This window comes from Quercus lobata, chromosome 10, assembly GCF_001633185.2.
Source record: "Quercus lobata isolate SW786 chromosome 10, ValleyOak3.0 Primary Assembly, whole genome shotgun sequence".
Classification (NCBI taxonomy): Eukaryota; Viridiplantae; Streptophyta; class Magnoliopsida; order Fagales; family Fagaceae; genus Quercus; species Quercus lobata.
The window spans coordinates 56,188,978-56,207,463 of record NC_044913.1 but is presented as its reverse complement, the minus strand read 5'-3'; the positions used below and the strand labels follow the sequence as shown (position 1 = coordinate 56,207,463).

The following is an 18,486-nucleotide window of genomic DNA, read 5'->3' as shown; positions in this document are numbered from 1 at the left end:
TAATAAATGGTAATGGGAATATGGGATCAATTCAATGGCATCGAGCCCAAGGTATTAAACATGCATCTTGTAGCAACTTTCCTTTGATTCTTATGAAACATGAGTTCCTATATATATATATAGCATCTTGTAGCAACTTTCCTTTGATTCTTATGAAACATGAGTTCCTATATATATATATATATATATATATATATATAATTTTATTTTTTATGAAAAATACTATGTCCACAATATTTTCACAATAAATTCTAAGTGGCAGGTTATTATTGGTTGTTACGGATGGGTTAAAAAGTAAATTAAGTTTTGAATTCAATTTAGAACTAATAACAACTTTCCATCTATATATGATTTGTTGTGAAAATCTTGTAGACGTAACACATTTTTATTTATTTATTAGAGGTGTGGTTTGAGTTACAAATCTCTTGACATGTGAAAACCTCATTAATAGATTGAGATGCTCAAAATTTTTAGGATTTTTTTTACCATAACAATTTGAAAATACCAACCATTTATTAATAAATGAGTGGTTTAGATTTTTCTCACATCATCAGTATTTATATGTGCATTAATTAACAATATTTCGATCCTTACCAAAACTCCAAAACTTTTTCTTCCACTTAAAAGTTCAAATCAAGATATTTATATATATAAAAATTAACCTGAAACTATAGCAAGGAATCAACCAAATGTAAGATTTGAGAAGATTATAAAGAGAACTGCCGAGGAGATAAATATCTAACGAGTCCACCCACTCATAGATTGTCGGTTTGTAGACTACTAAGAGATTATGGGTCCCACACATGTATGGGTCCCAAAATATATGAGTGGCTAACTCCATACAACATAATCACAAGATATTTACTAGTTACGGTGGGATTATGGTAGTGGTACAAATGTATTTAAAAATTTTAACAAAACAATCAATGTGGAATTGTATTTAAGAATAAGTAAAATCATACCCAATCAATTTTAATATCTATATATAAACTCAACTAAATTAGGAGTTTACTGAGGTTTTTTTAGGTGTGGTAGGATGTATTGAATTTTAAGTAAAATGATGATGTGACAATCTCTTATTGGATAGTATAAAACATAAGTTTTACATCCTGTCTTTACTAAATTCGAACTCTGTAACATAAACTGCCATGTCAATCTATAAGATGACACAAACTTTGGAGAATGATTTTATTCTTTATAAATCTAACATTAATCTAAGTAAAATTCTTTGGTTATAATTAGAGAGGGCTAACATTGCGATTTTATTTTAATTGTAGCTAAGTGATATTGCTCGGACTTCTTTACGTGGACAACTAAGTTTCAGATCTCCCTGCCTGATTATTGTAATATTTAAGATCTTAAAAAAAGTGAAAAGAAGGTAAAAGGAAATAGGATCGAGTTTTTGTAGGACCACAATTTTTGTGTTACAACTTTCACCATAACTTTGATATAGTAGACTATAAGTAACTAGTTTTTACTTTTACAAAAACTCACAACTTTTTCTTTATTACTCATAATTAACCACATTAGAGTTGTAACAAAAATTGAAGCACAAAAGTTGTGTTCACATATTTTCTGAATTGGACCCGTCTAATAAGCTAGCTACACCACTCTACCTGAAATCCAGCTGAAAGGAATAGTGGGTGCTTTTTGGGCCTTCGCTATAGCTCTCTCCTCTAGCCTTCTCATCCTTTGAGCCAACCTACATATATAGTCTTGGGCTTCTTGTCCCTCACTTGTAAGTCCAGTAAGCTTCTCTACCTTCCATTTAGCCACCAAAAGTTCCACAATTTCTCTATAGTCCCTAGCTGTGTAGACCCCAATCCTTGATGCAACAATTGCAAAGTGATCAAAAAGATTATGGTCATGGCCATCATACATCAAATGGGCTGGCATTGAGATTTTCCTCTTCATCATGTCTGCAAAGGCTATTACCATTTCATTTGGATCGAGCTCAAAAAGCTTCTCAGCTATTTTTGTATAAGCACTTTCATGGCGCTTCTCATCCGAGGCAATTATACCACATACTTGGGCAAGCTTTACGTCCCCATGTTGCATGGCTAGCTTGGCTGTGTTCCCATGGGAGATAAATGCTGCTCGTTCTTGAAATGATGTGTAAATGGTCCAAAGGTATGGATCTTCCCTGGTGCCAATATCCTAGGTGCAAAATGCAATTAGACATTAAAAAGAATTAAATGAATTTTAAGACTATAGATCTCCACCCAACATTATAGCTTTTAAGGGCATTACATGTGGAAATCGTATAAGGAACATCTTAAGCAAGGTTATCTAAATGTAATATGATAGCAAGGCTTAACTCCTCAATGGCAATATTTGGCTTAGATGCAAACTCCATGTGACATAGTGTTAAAGAGAGTTATAATTATTGTATTTGAATTAAGTTAACAGTTTGGTCAAAGATAGTGGTCATTGAAGGAATTTTTGTTGGGTGGTCATTAAGAAATTTAAATTAAATTAAATATAATAAAAATAAAACTTAAATATAACGATAATATAAAATAAATAAATAAGCACAAATGCATAAAGTTTAAAATTTTCATTCTATGAGTTTTTCTTATTTTAAAATCATTGTATGATAGTTTCATTATTAATACTATCAGCTACATTTTTTCATTGTACACAATCAAATAATCATTAAACTACTGATTTTCTATTCAATTGCCAACACCTTGCCTAAATAAGTAACAATATAAACAAAATAAATCATACTTTTTTTTGTATTATTTAAATAATTATGATTAAATTGATGCAAAGTTCTGCCATTTTTTTTAAAGAGAAATCATGACCAAGTGGTTGACAAGAACTTCTTTGTCAATACGCACTTTTTAATTATTTCATCTTGATCATTAGGATAAAAAGATGAAACATTTTCTCATAGCCTAAGATCCAAAAAAATATTATTCAAGTCAATACAAATTTTCTTAGAAGATAAATCTTGCAATAGAAGTGATAGCAAAAGAATAAAAGGTAAACTATAAGTTCATTCAATATATTCAACTTAGCATTAAACCATTATATTTAATCATGTTCAATAAAGTATTGATGCATTATTTTAGTGCATATGCGTATATACAAGATGTATCAGATAAATCCAACAAATTTAAACTAAAGACTAAAACAAACACTAAATGATTAAAATTTTAAAAAAATGCATTTTTTATATAAAAAAATAGCGATTCTATTTTGATAAAAAATTTAAAACATCACAAGCTATTTTTTTTGTTTGGAAATTTTTTGAGAAATGCTACGTCTACAAAATTTTCATAACAAATCCTATGTGGTAATTTGTTGCTAGTTATAATATATATACCATTGAAATTACTTCTTTTGTCCATTAGTAACAGTCAGTAACAACTGAACACTTAGAATTTATTGTGAAAATATTGTGAACATAACATTTCTTGTAATTTTTGGTTCAATCTTCAATAGACCACAATTTTTGAAAGGTCAAATTTTATTTTTAATGGGCTCAAATTTTTATTTAGGATGTTCAAGTTTTTTATTTTTTATTTTTATATAGGGTGGTCAACAACCCATTTTATTTTAAAATTCTTATTTTTTAATATATATATATATATATATATATATATATACATATACATATTTCTTTTCAAGTAGGGTGGTCTTGTGACCACCCTGAATTACACTTGGCTCTGCCCTTAGTCAAAGAACTTATTGTACTTTTGAAAATGGATTTGACTTACCGTCAGTACTTTTTCAACTGGATATCTTTCTTTTTCCAAATTTTTATTTTTTTATTTTTTTTAAGTATACAATGACAAGTGATATTAGGTTTTAATCTTTACATTTTATTTAGTTAGTGTGTGATGTGGTAGTTTCTCATTAAAACAAAAGGAAATTCCATTTAAAAAAGTACCGGAGGTAACCCAAATCCTTTGAAAACTACGAAGTGGTTTGATAGGAATTGCATCTATGTGATAATCAAAAATGAAAATTAGAACAATTATGGGCAAAGAAGCATCAACACTTCAAAACCTCCAACAATCCATATTGGACAGGCTAGAGACTCTTCTTCATTCTTGTTTGTTTTAATTAGATATGTTTTTAAAGATTTTAATAGTTGTTATTTATTTTGAAAACTTATACATAAAAATGAAATATGCCTATTAATATAATTAATTAATTAATACATCACACACACACAAACGCACATATATATAATTATATAAATATATTTTTTTTATATAAGATGGTGTAAAAGAAAAAAAATTGTTAAAATAATAGTTAAATTATTAAAATCTCAATTTCTTAAAATTTAAGAGGTTTTAACATAATTATGTTGCATATCTTACTATTCCTGACTGAATCAAGTATTGAGTTGTCTTCTCAATTTGCTTATGTTTATAAAGATTTTAATAGTTGGTATTTATTTTGAAAACTTATACATAAAAATGAAATATGCCTATTAATATAATTAATTAATTAATACATCACACACACACACACACACAAACGCACATATATATAATTATATAAATATATTTTTTTTTATATAAGATGGTGTAAAAGAAAAAAAATTGTTAAAATAATAGTTAAATTGTTAAAATCTCAATTTCTTAAAATTTAAGAGGTTTTAACATAATTATGTTGCATATCTTACCATTCCTGACTGAATCAAGTATTGAGTTGTCTTCTCAATTTGCTTCATGTCCACTCTTCCAGAAAGGAAAAGGTATTTATTGAGAAGATCACCATGCCTGTTTTCTTCTGCACTCCATGCCCTTGCCCAAGTTGCCCAAGGAGTGTTATCTACACCTGTTTCATCATGAAAACATTCTATGGAATTAATTCGAGTTTGGTAAGTTGGAAGGGCTTCTTCTGTGATCATATCACCAACTAAGGCAACAAAGTACTCATCTGGAATGTCTTTTGTTCTCTTTCTTAGTTCATGGACTTGCTCAATAAATCCATCTGAGGTAGGATTTGGCAAAAAATCTTGTGGTTGCCAACATTCCTTAACAGGTTTTAGGAGAGTTAGAACATTGTTTTTAGCCCAATTCTCCATAGATTTGAAAATTTCAACCTTTTTAGGTGGCATGGGGCAAGCTAGGTTCACATTGAATTCACCAAGATGGTCTAAACCCCCTTGTGCTCCTCTAAATTCCAACAAAAAAGGAGAGAGAAGTAATTAATGTCAGGTTGAAGCTAAAATGCAATATGAAAACAATTGTTTGTCTATGTATATCTATTTGGTACACATTATTTCTTTTGCTTTTTGAGAATGGAGTTGCTTAATTTTTTTACCTATGTTAAAAAAAAAAGGTTTATTAAAATTGTATCATAAAAAAGCTAAAAATAAAATAAAGTGATTTCGATCTGCTATGCTAAATAGCACGAACAAATGCATGCATCATTTACTAATAAGGTACATAATTTAAACTCCTTGCAGGGGTTGATTTTAGGTGAGCCCAAGCAAAATGGGAATTGGCCCAACTAACCTCAGCTCAAAAGAGAAGGGAGTCAAGTCCAAAACTCATTATAGATGTCCAATATAGGGTAATGACACATAGCAAAGAAAACAACTCAAAAACACAAGTCACAATAGCTAAAATAGATGAAAATACTTTCAATATCTATCGGTGTCAAATACAGCAAGATGAGGAAAGCAAATAAGATGGTAGAGAGAGAGAGAGAGAGCACTATTGTGCTGCCACATGTACAATATACCCTTAAGAGCTCCTATCTCAGATGTTCATAAGTGTTTGAGTTGGGTAAGTGTCTTAGGTAAGATGGGTATTATTGGGTTATTAATGCAAGGCTTTGAATTAAATCTGAGATGCTCTTAAGATCCATGATAGGATGGAAAGCTTCAATTTTGCTTTTGCTTAGGTTTTATGGTGGGCTGGTTTAATCATAGTTTGGGTAATTTTTTTTACTAACCTTAATTTGTTGAACTCTTCTAGGCCAAAATGACACCTGGAGAACCTGTTAAATTTGCCAAAGCTTATCATAAAGCATTAAATGAACTTGGCATGCTTCTCATAACTAAATGCAGTCAGACCGAATTTTTAGTCACATAGAGCAACTCTTGAAGGAATCCTTTTGCGTGTAAGTGGCCAGCATATGGGTATATTCATAGGCCTTTATATTTTTTAAGTGTCACCAGTCCACTTTGCAAGTGTTAAATCTTATATGCAAAGTGTTAAATCTTATATCTGAGGATTAGGACCATGTTAAACCCAAGATAGCCCCAGTCTTTACCCTTCACACCTATTTCATTTACTTTCCCCATTAAAGTACATGGACTTGAACCACGCATACGATAAAATAAGATATTTCAGAGCAAAGATAATTGGTCCCAAGCGCCTGGGATTTGCTTTGCATGGGCCTATCAGGTCTAGCAAAAATGAGCATCGACATATCTTTTTTAATTTCTAAAGAACTAAGTGACCATACTAATAATTAAAAAAAAAAAAAGAAAAAGAAAAAGAAAAAGTGAACGTATCATTGTGACTTTGTGCGTGCGCGTATATACCATGTTTAAAGAGCAAATAAAATATATCAAGATATTATAATATATGACATGAAAATCAACAATTCAAATGAGTTATTGATCTATCTTTCATTCTAATTATGAAAAATGTTAGTTCATGTGAAAAGATGGGAGAATTTGAAGTTTAATCTTACTTCTTGTTGGAGAAGAGTGGGGAAGTCATAGAAAACTTAAGAGATCTCTGAGTTCTCATCAGTGAGAGAGCAAGTGTTGAAGGAAAAAAGTAAAAGTTGAAGGAGTTGAGTATTAAAGCCATGTCTTCTCTTTAACCTCTCTTTTAGCTCCTGAACACCAAACACTAAGATAAAGGGGTACTTAGTTGTTATGAAATTGGGAATATATATATATATATATATATATATATATATATATATATATATATAGAAAGCTGTGAGGGAGAGAGGTAGAAGAAGACATGGTGGATGGTGGAAAGAGTTTAATGTCTATTTGTTTGTTTTTGTTTTTGTTTTTTTAAGTGAGTTTAATGACTTAATGGAATTACATGATTGATGTCTAGAAGGATGATGAAATGATCACTAGTGTTTTTTTAAATGTTGGACTTATTAGAAATCAATGATTATACTAGGTGTATTTTTTTTTTCATTTTTTTTAATTAATTTATTTATTATAGATAAGATAGAATTTCAACTTATAATATCTATTTTATAATTATTACTTTTTATTATCATGAAAAAATACGAATCATTTTTTGAAATAGGCAGCATTCGAATTTAGATTTTATGTTCGACGTCAAAAAACTCTATTAATTGAGTTCACCCAAAGTCGTCTATATATTTTGTATTATTTGATTGAGGTTACTCCCATTTTAGAGGGTTGATTCTTGTTAAATGTATCCAACCACAAGAAGTCTCTCTCACTCTTAATCATTAACTTTTTATAATAATTTGCCTTGGCCAGTCATTCAAAATTCAACAATCAACATTTCAACAAACATGTTCGACTCCCCACCAACTTCTGTCCCTCTGCAGTGAGATATAATAACAGCAGGCGCTTAGACAATTGCCAATTGGAGACGACGACATCACCATGATGCAAGAGCCAAGAGCTGTGTCAACTTGGAAGTGGCTAGTGAGCGTTCGACCTCTATTATTTTATTTGAAAGAAGCCAGTGGGTTTGTTTTTGGGTTTAAGTTTGAGTTTTAAATTTGATTTTTTTTATTAATATATTAATATAGTCCTCTAATTTCAGTGGGTACGAAGATTGTGGCAAAGATGGTGGTTCCTTGGACCTTGGGCAAAGATTGTGGTTCCTTGCTTCATAAGGTCTCCCATATTAATAAATAATAAGCGTAGTGTCTTCTATCATTTTAGTCAAAAAAAGAAAAGAAAAAAAAAAAGCGTAGTGCCAGCTAGTGTACAGTTTATATTTAATATTTATAGTGTGTCTTTCATTATGGGGTGGAAGTAAGGCATTTTGAGGAAGTCATCCAATGAAGATAAGTTTTTTTAGTCCAATTATGATATGTTACTTTAAAATTTTAATTAAAAAAGAAAAGTTACTTCAGAAACTTCCATTATTTATTTTGAAAAACCCATTCCTTGTAGGTAGCCCAATATTAGGTGTATTCAGATAAAAACATTGATGGGACAATGTTTTCCTACAAACATCCGATGCTAATGAACCTACACTAATTACATGTAGCTATATTATTTAGGATAAAACCTAATTACATACTTCGTAACTGTCGCACACTTAATTACTACACACTTGTAGTGTGATAATCACTTCATAAGTATAAGCGCTTATGAGGTGTGAGAGGTAAGGGCTATGGTTCAAGTCTCCTGAAGGAAGCTTTATACACATATACACTTAGATTATGTTAGAATAGAATTTCTATCTTGTATTAAAATAATAATAATAATAATACAACTTCAGGTAAATTGCAAATTACACCCCTAAAGTTTAGGAATGATTGTATTTTACATCTTGAAGTTTCAGAATTTAGATTTTACCCCCTAACTTTTGAGAGTTTTAGATTTTATATCATGATGTTTTAGAATTTGGATTTTATCCTCAAATTTTTAAGGGTGTTTGGATTTTATTTTCTAAAGTTTGAGAGTGTTTAGATTTTAGACCCTAAAGTTTCATAATTTGGAGGTGTAAAATCTAAGCACTTCTAAACTTTAGAGGGTAAAATCTAAATTTTGAAATATTGGGGTATAAAATCCAAACACCCTAAACTCTAGGAGGTAAAATCTAAATTCTGAAATTTCAGGGTGTAAAATTCAAACACTCCCAAACTTTAGGGGTGCAATTTGTAATTTACCCTATAACTTAAGTACATAACTTAATTAGATTCAAACATTTGGTTACATTGTCCAATAAAGTACATTCAATAGTATCATTTAAAAAAAATTAAATTAAATTTCAAGCAATTATGTGTTTTAATCTAATCGAGGAAGCTAGCTCACTGCACCTAAAATAACATGCCGAAGAATTACCTTATTATTTATTCACTGCTACAAGTAATAACCTTCTTCAAGTCTATATTGTGAGGAGATTTCCAAGTTTATGCTCCTTATTTTTTCTAAGATAAAATACAATTTAATCTCTAAAAGAATTGCACTTTACTTCCTTCAATTTTGAGATTACTTCTAAATCAATCGTCAAGTAAAATTATATAATAATAATAATAATAATAATAATAATAATAATAATAATAATAAAAAGGTTAAAGTGCAAACTACATCTCTGAAATTTGGGTGTCTATAGATTTTACACCCTAAAATTTTAGAATTTGAATTATATTTGCTAAAGTCATATTCTACTTGCATCAATAGCCAATTTGTTCATATTTTATGTTAAGTACCACATAAACTTGCTACGTGTGTTTAGTTCATCCAATAAAGTGACATCATTTGGCATAATAAAAATGGCATGGCATAATGACAATGATGTGACATTATTTTATTGGATGAACTAAACACGTGGTAATTTTATGCGACACTCAACGGAAAATAAAGAAAAAAAGGCTACTAATGCAAACAAAATATAACTTTAAGGGTAAAATCTAAATTCTAAAATTTTAGGGTCTAAAAAATTCAAAGCCCTCTTAAACTTTAGGGTAATAGTTTGTCTTTACCCTAATATATATATCTATATATATATATATATATATAGAGAGAGAGAGAGAGAGAGAGAGAGAGAGAGAGAGAGAGATTAAATTCTATAAGGATGGGTAGTAAAACCCATGTTTTACACCATCCATTAAGTGATTGTCACATTAGTATTTTACTTAAAATTCAATACATCCTAACACACCTAATAACATCTCAATAAATTCCCAATTTGGTTAGATTTATATATGGGTATTATAATTGATTAAGTGTGATTGTGTTTATTCTTAAATATGTGATAAAATGATGTGGCATGTTGGGATTGGAGGGGTAAAACATGAGTTTCACACCACATCCTTATAGAATTTAATCTCATATATATAAAAGTTGAAACTCTATTGTTAAGGCATTAAATGAAATTAATTATTTCTTAAACCACTATGGATTAGGACTAGATCAATAGATAATTCATGCCCATAGCTAATTCTATAAAAGGGTTTGTAAATGGACATTGACATGTAGAACAGTATGACGACCTTGTTTAATCATAAGCAAAGATACATGTATGTTTCTTGATTTTATTGTTTCTGAACAAGAATTTACAAGTAGTGTTATAATGTTTGCACTTACAACTGTCCAACTGTGTGAGATGCAGAAACTTGCCTACTCCCAGACAAGATTAAGATTGTTCTCCCACTGAATTTTGGGTTAACTCTACCATGATAGTACTATCATGGCCTCCCAGAATCAATAGCACAAATACACTTCTATAGGTACTACATCCTACCAAAATGATCATATCTATTAAAATAATGTCACATCATTGTCACTATTAATAGGAATTGCCACTCTTCTATAGGTATCACATCCTCCAATATTTATTTAACTTTTAATTTTTTATATATTTAGAATATATTTTTCATTCTCTTTGAGATATAAAATTATTAATTAAGGTTTTACATCCAAGTTTCATTAACATTTCCTTTTTAATTGATAATGTAGAAACAAGGTTTGCAGCCCAAACCCAAGATGTATGGGATCTTGGCCCAATGGGTCAAAGAACTAGGCCTTAATGAATTTGACAATGGCTAGTATGGATTTAAAAGATGATCAAGGAAGAACAAAGAAAATAGAGCTGAATGAATTCACTGTCCGAGGAGGTATTTTGTCATACAAATCAAGTACAATTGGGTACAAGTATAGTTCTGATGGCTACAGTCTTCTTTCTCTATTTGTCCGATCCCCATCTCATGGAGAGTCTCTCACATTAAATAGCTCCCTTTGAACCATCTTGATCCTACACCTGTTGATCATTTGAGCCTTTACTTGAGTGTCTATCCCATCAAACACCCTCTTTGGCTTTCTGTGAGTTGTGGTAGCCAGGACAGCATTGTTTAGGGGTCTACTCCACATAAATGTGGTTAGAAAAGTAGCTGTAGTGCATTTAATGTAGTGGTAGCAGCTTTCCCTTAGATATTTTTGGGTTTCCTTCCTTCTCGTATGTTCATGAGGCACGTCCCTATCACTGGAGCTTTTGGAGGGTCACTAATTGCTGGAATACATACTTGAGCTGCATTCATCATATCCGAGGAGGAGTTCCTCCTTGAACCACCTTCCATTCATTCCTTACTCATGAAACTTTAAATTGGAACCCCTCATAACTATTTGTCCCTCCTCGGACCATTCAACGTCCTCGAACAAAGCCTAAGGCTCAATCTATGATTTTAGGCCCTTATCTCTATAATAACCCCTCAAAACTCTGGTTTTTCCCTCTCATCCGAGGAGAAAAAGTGGGGTTTTGATTTTTAAGAGTCAAGACCATTTATTTCTCTGGTTCACACATGTGAAATTACCGTTTTGCGTGTCCCATGATTGCTACTGATGCTTCGTAGCCTGTGAGGCGTCATTAACTGCTCCAAGCGGCGTTATGTTCCCTACATCCAACGGTGAGGCGCCAATCCAATGGTTGATATTTTTCCTTGGGTTTTGAGCGGGATAACTCCCATTCAATCTCACCCTCTATATAAAGCATTGAGGGAAATCATTTTCCCTTTACTTTGCGAATTTTCAAGTCCTCTAAAGATTTCAAGTACTCCAACTCACTAAGCTCCGTACATCCCTAAGTTTCCCTAACTCTTTTCCTCAAGAAATTTTCAAAAGATTTTTCTAAAGGTTTAGGACTTGATACACTCACTTGTTTTCATAAGTATCTATTTCTTCAAACTTTCTTTTTCTCCTCGGCCTTCTTCCTTATTAGAAAACTTTCTCCTTGTCATCCACGTTTGCTTAGATGGGTAGATTTAAGCATTTAGTGGATTCTCCGGCCGGTATGAAGGGTTTTAAGGCCAAATACCATATCCCACAAGGAGTGGGCTTACAATATTGTCCCCCAGACCGAATACTTACCAATAGAGAAGTGGGTGAAGTCGTCATTCCCATGATTGCTTTCATAGAGGGAGAAATGACGCTTCCCATGGGTAGGATAACCAGGGATTAACTGATTAACCACAAACTGACTTCCCTTTAGTACTCCCCTAACCTATTTAGGGTCTTGGGTTGCGTAGATGCTCTCAACGAGCAGATGGGCTTGGGGCTCACGTGGCATGATATGGTTCACATGTATGAGTGCCACAAGCTTGCCGGCGTGGGATACTATCTCAAGTCCCGGTCCGATGTCATCAGACTGATATCATGCCTTCCTAAGTCAAACAAGGGCATGAAGGATGATTACTTTATTGTCTTCGGGGAATAGAATGACGGTTTTCACTACCCAACTCGGGCGGGAGATCCAAGTAGGGTACCTTAGGATTAGGTCCCTTAGCAAGGATTTTAGTTTTCTTATATACTATGCATTTTTTTTTTATATAACTCTGCCTTAACATTTCGCCTTCTCGAATAATAGTTTTTATTTTTCTAATCACAACTTCCTTCTCGGTTGTTTTTGCAAATAAAAACCACGTTGCTCCGAGACTTAGTCACGTTAACGTACCAGGTCTTAACAAATTGCTGAGGTCCAAGATATTCATAAGTGAAGACAGTCAGTTACGGGTCGTCCACTTAATTTTGGACTACGAGCCCCTGTCTCGCATATTCCAAGACATTGGCCAGGCAATAAGGGCTGGTGACCTTAGGCTATCACGCATAGATGTCTCTAAGCCGGGGTTCTTGTCCAAGAGAGACCTTCCGCCCGTTGAGCTGCCCATTCAACGTGCCCCTCGGGAATTAGCTGCCCCGAGAGAGGAGACAGCCTCCACACCCTTATCCCTCGAGGCCGAGATCGACCAATTCCATCTTGAGGATGAAGGTGAATTGCTAGAAAGGCCGATAGAGCTCTCGGACTCTGACACTGATTTGGATAGGTTTTCTGCTACTCATTCTCTGAGGTTGATAGTAGCTTGGGTTGATACCAACTCGGAGGAAGAAGAAGCTATGGACTTGAAGCAAAGGTCTAGCTTAAAGGGTCTGTTGGCCAATCAAAATAAGGGGTCAACTTCAAAAGAAGTCACCAAAACCCAAGTTCCTCCTAATCTTCCCCCTTCTCCTCTCCCTATGACCGCAGAAGGATTGCTCCCTTGTCCCGATTTAAAAAAGAAGAGAAAGGCACAGGATGGGGAAGAGGGGGAGGTTATTCCTTCGAAAGGGGCGAAACAGCCCAAGAATGTTAAGGACAAATGGGCTCCCTCCGTGGAGAGCAGGTAGGAGACTGGTGCTGAAGCGCGCCGAGGGTCGCGCACATGGGCCCCTTGACTAGAGGTGGGGGGGGGGGTGCTCCCATTCCTTAGGATGCCACGATTTGGGAGTCCCAAAGGAGGCACGCCACCTTCCTCGCCGAGGCCTTAGAGCAGCCTCTTCTTCACCCCAGAGACATGGAGGGCCTTAGGCGGACAAGGCAACAAGGCCTTTTCATATCCCTGAAGAGGGACTTAGCCATGGTAAGTCAGTTAATACTCTTTTGAGTTCAATGCTAGGATGTATACCTATTCAAATGTATATACTTGACCACTTTGCTATTATCATGCAGATCACCCAACAAGTTTTTGTAGCTGAGGAGTAGGTTAGGAATGCTCATGATGAAGTTAATGTTGAGGCCCACTCCTGAGCTAATGCTGAGAAGGCTCTTGGAGCCCTCAAACAAGAAAAGACGAAGTTGTCTGAGAAGCTGAAAGAAGCGAACTAGGCTTGCCTGAGTGCTAAAGCAGGTCTAAAGACCATGGAGAAGGAGGTCGAGGATCAATGCCAAAAATTGCACTTAACCGAGATAGACCTGGCCACCGAAAGACAGATGGTTTTGGATCTTAAGGCGAAGCTGCAGAAATCCAAGGATGCAACTCGGGTGGCCAGGAAAGCCACTGAGGCCGCAGTGAAGGCATCCTATGAATGTGGGGTATAGGATACGGAGACCCGGCTGGCAGAAGACGTGGCCGCAGTGTGTAAAGACTACTATATCGAGTTATGGGCGGTAGCGCTTGATCGGGCGGGAGTCTCTGCAGACTTTGAGTTGAGAAGGGCCGAGAATATCTTCTTCCCAGAAGATATTCGAGAAGTTCCGGATATGGTCCCTCCTCCTGAGCAGCTCCCTGCCACCTAAGCTCCCCCTCCTGGTGCTGAAGTTTCTAAAGGGGCTGAAGTGGGTAAGGAGGCTCAGCCACTGATGAAGGCCAATCCCTCCGAGGATGCCCTTACAATCAGGGATGTGGTCTCCCAGGCCAAGGACGCAGAGCTCAAATCTCAGACTGAGGGTGGCAAGCTGAAGGCAGCTGATTCCAAAGAGGGCCCTCAACCAATAGAGAAATAGTTATAGGATTTTTTTTTTTATTATTATCTTCTTTTTTTTCTTCTTTCTTTTTTTTTCCCTTGTGGTTTCTACCACCGCTTATAATGCATCTTCCTTTGATTAATGAATAGACTTTTCTTTTTACTTCTTGTGTCTCTACTTTATATGCTTTCAAGTTTACTATTATTGCAAATAAAATAAAATTGCTGCCACTCTAACTTTAATAAAAACTAAAAACAATACCCTACTGGTAGTTTAAATAATTTGATTAAGTATCAACAACAAAGAGATTTACCCCATACTTGTACTGTGAAATGATCCTTCTGCAATGAAGGTTGAATCTAATAAAGATAAGTAATGTACTTTGAAAGGAAAATGGAAGGGGGAGATACTCTTAATTTTGCCCAACACTTGTATAAATAATCAAGGTCCTTGACTTACTCAAAGCCACTAGTCCGAGGAGTTGATTATAATCTTGGATCTGTTTTGACACTTAGTGAAAAACAGATAGATATCAGAGAATGTCAATTTCCTCAAAGTATGTGGTCCGAGGATCCAGGCATGCTTAAGGTTCCATTTAATCACTTAAAGAGATGTCATAGAGTGTTAATTTCTTCAAAGCATGTGGTCCGAGGACCTAAGCATGACTAGGGTTCTATTTAAACACTTATAAAGATGTCATAGAGTGTTAATTTCCCCAAAGTATCTGGTCCGAGGACTCAGGTATGACTGAGGTTCTATTTAAACACTTATAAAGATGTCTTAGATTGTTAATTAGTTCCCTCATTGATGCTAATCGGAGAGGGTGGAAAATTGAGGTGATCCAAGAGATGTTTTTGCCTAGTGAGGTGTCGGTAATCATGGGAATCCCTTTGAGCATTAGGAACACAGAGGACCGGGTCATTTGGGCATACACTTCTTCAGGGGTGTATTCTACAAGCAGCGCCTATAAGCTGCTCTCTACAAGAGTCTCGCCAGGCAGCTCAAATCAAGAGCCTCAAAGACGTTTTTGGAAGGCAGTTTGGGAGCTGCGAGTACCTCACAAAATAAAACACTTTGTTTGGAGGGCCTGCCACAATGCTCTCCCCACAAAGTGTAACCTGTTTTGGCAAAAACACATAAACTCGAAGGTGTGTGAGCTGTGTAATGAAGGCCATAAGGACTTGTTACACGCTGTTTGGAAGTGTAGGGTGGTGGAAGGTGTATGGAGTTGTCACAGTTGGGCCCAACAGGCCGTAAACCCCCCTCCTCTAACATTTTGCGATTTATTTGATCGGTTTTTGCAAGTGACGAATGACTTCAGGAAGGAAATTTTTGCAGTAGCGGCTTGGTGTCTGTGGAATCGAAGAAATGCCTTACACTTTGGGCGCCAAGTGCAACCAATTGCCAACATTAGCTCTCTGGCAAGTAAGCTGCTACAAGAGTTCCTAGCTGCCCAGGAATATGAAGCTCAACCCGTGCATATGCCTATTATCCAACACTAGTGGAGACCTCCAGAGCACGGATACATCAAAGTAAATTTCAACGCTGCTTTGTACAAGCCTCTTAACTGGGCAGGCATCGAGGTTGTCATTCGAGATTGGCGTGGAGAAGTAATGGCGGCTCTGTCAATGCCAATAGCTCTAGCCTCGACAGTTGCTGATTTGGAAGCCCTTGCATGTCGCCGTGCCGTGATGTTTGCTGTTGAAAAGGATCTGTAGAATGTTATCTTCGAAGGAGACTCAGCTTCAGTAATCAATGCTATCTTCGAAGAGAGCCCGGTGCTGAATTCGTATGGAGATATTGTGGACGACATCCTTTCCTTAGTTTCTGATTTTCAGTCATTTAAATTTGTCTTTGTTCATCAGTCTTGTAATGTGGTTGTCGATGCGTTAGCTAAGAAGGCCAAATGTTCAATGGGGTATCAGGAATGGTCGGGTGGCCTACCTGTAGATATTTCCTAGCTAGTTGGCTTTGATGTTCCTTGATCTATTTTTTCTTTTTCCAATAATTTCCCAGCCTGATTGGCTAGCTTCTCAAAAAAAAAAAAAAAAAAAAAGTATAGTTTGATAAGAACGATGTCAAACCTACATGGAGGAATATTAATCAAACCTTAACAAAATAAAATCATTAAATATTTTAATAGGGAAAATATTTAATCTAAAAATCAATCTTGCTATTAAGGAAAATATTTTCACTAAAATCCCTATTTTAAAAATCTAAAGCATGCTAATATAAAATTAAATCATAAATTATTTCTATTGACAAACAAATTACAAGAGATATCCAACTTTAAAATCAAAAATAACAAACCAAGCATTCAATCAATTAAGATAAATCCAAAATTATGAGAAAAACTTGATTGGACTCATATTAAAAATCTTATCTTAGTCAATTGAGATAAAGCAAGAACAATTTAAATCATTAAATAACAACTATTGAGTATTGCGAGAAAAATTAAATCTCATAAATAAAGATGATAATCCTTAACAAAGTTTCATCCTTGACCTTAATTATAAATTTAGCTACACATGATAATTGAAAGAAAACATATAAAAAAAAATAAAAACCAAACATCAAATTAAACAAATAAATAAAAATAACTGTCATGGAGGAAAGTCACAAAGCAGCCGCTGAGTGATCTTTTCATTTTTTAACCCTCCATCCTTATCGAACCCCAAAGCCCTTTGACAACAAACTCTTGATTTTTCCCTATAATTGTAACCTTTATTTCTGCTTTGGGTAATTAGTGATGAGAAAGTATTTCCTTATTCTAGCCATGAATGAAAGTTCTTTATCTTGACGAAATGGGTAGCAAAGTTGAGGGTAATAAATGGTGAAACGATAATAAATGGATTTGACATGCACCTTGTAGCACCTTCCCTTTCGTTCTTTTTTTTTTTTTTTTTTTGACGTCAAAGATAGAACCCTTTCGTTCTTTTGAAGTGTATGTGTTTCATGTCTTCCTCTCCTTCCTACCAAAGTTTACCTTCAAGTTCATGGACTTTTGATTGTGATGGATCATGCTTTACTGCATGCTTGGGTTGCAGACTGAGCCATTTTTCCTTATAACAACATACGTATTTCAACTGAGTTACTGGTTGTCCTAGTCCATTGTAGCATATTATGAGGTTACCGAACCCATTGTTGGGTCACTCTCCATTTTGCCACACATTTGTTTAGGTTCACTACTTGGGCCCTTGTGGGCTTTTGATGTGGGGCTTGGTTTAGTAAGCTTAGAGTTGTTGGCCTGTTTTTATGGGTAGCACTTTATTTATTAGGATTTGGGGTCCAAACCACCTACTCATTATGAAATTATTTAGTGCACCCACTGTATTGCATTTTCCTCTCTCATAAATTTGAACCCCTCACTTGGCATCCACATTAATACGAGAGGAAAGTGTGTTGCACTAAGCGCACTAAATAATTTCTTAGCTTAGGCCTAAGCCAACTTTAATAAATTTTTTTTAATAGATTGATAGTGGGAAAGAGGGAGATAGGATGCAATCCTTTAAAATTCTTAGGTGCCGGTTAAAATAGGTGAGGGTGGATTTAAAATTTGAATGTCTCAATTGAAAACACCAAGAGGTGTTAATTGAGCAACAAGACTTCTGGCAGGTAGCAATCAACTTAATAGATTGAGATTCTCTAAAATTCTTAGTATTTTTTTCACCATAAAGTTTTTAAAATACTAACCATTTATTAGTAACAATGGGATTATAATGGTGGTACAATTAAGTGTATGTAAAACGATTACCAAAACAGCCAACGTGGTAATGCAATATAAGCTGCACATCAATCTAAAGACAATAAACTTTGGAGAATAATTCTAACATTTTTCTTAAGTAAAATCTTTGGTTACAATTAAATAAGACTAATTAAGTAAGAATAGTACCACCTTATCCTTTATGATTTAACACATGATTTGTACTTCATTTTGCTCATATAATCTGACGTTAGGATTTGTTTTTAATTGGTAGTTTATTTCATTTGTAGCAAAGTGACATTGTGTTGAATTCTTATAAAGAGAACTAAGCTTCAAACCACCCTCTCCAATTATTTTAATATTTAAATTATCCACACACAAAAAAGCAAGTAAAATAGAACCCATCAAATCTAG

At 34.4% G+C, this 18,486-nt stretch overlaps 1 protein-coding gene across 1 annotated transcript; it reads right to left on the bottom strand.

Annotated features, from left to right (window-relative positions):
* Positions 1-1,593: 1,593 nt before the first annotated feature.
* LOC115965386 (stearoyl-[acyl-carrier-protein] 9-desaturase, chloroplastic-like) lies at positions 1,594-5,949 on the bottom strand. Its single transcript, XM_031084592.1, has 3 exons — positions 5,923-5,949; positions 4,643-5,138; positions 1,594-2,157 (listed from the first exon to the last, which is right to left on the bottom strand). The coding sequence occupies exons 2-3, from the start codon at positions 5,078-5,080 to the stop codon at positions 1,603-1,605; spliced, it is 993 nt and encodes a 330-aa protein (XP_030940452.1). The 5' UTR covers positions 5,081-5,138; positions 5,923-5,949; the 3' UTR covers positions 1,594-1,602.
* Positions 5,950-18,486: the final 12,537 nt, after the last annotated feature.

What these genes read in the sequence shown, in the direction of transcription:
- LOC115965386 (XM_031084592.1), bottom strand. Translation starts at nt 5,080, where the DNA reads ATGCCACCTAAAAAGGTTGAAATTTTCAAATCTATGGAGAATTGGGCT. An exon ending in ACTTGATTCAGTCAGGAATG is followed by an intron (nt 2,158 to 4,642) that starts GTAAGATATGCA and finishes TTTTGCACCTAG; the next exon opens with GATATTGGCACCAGGGAAGA.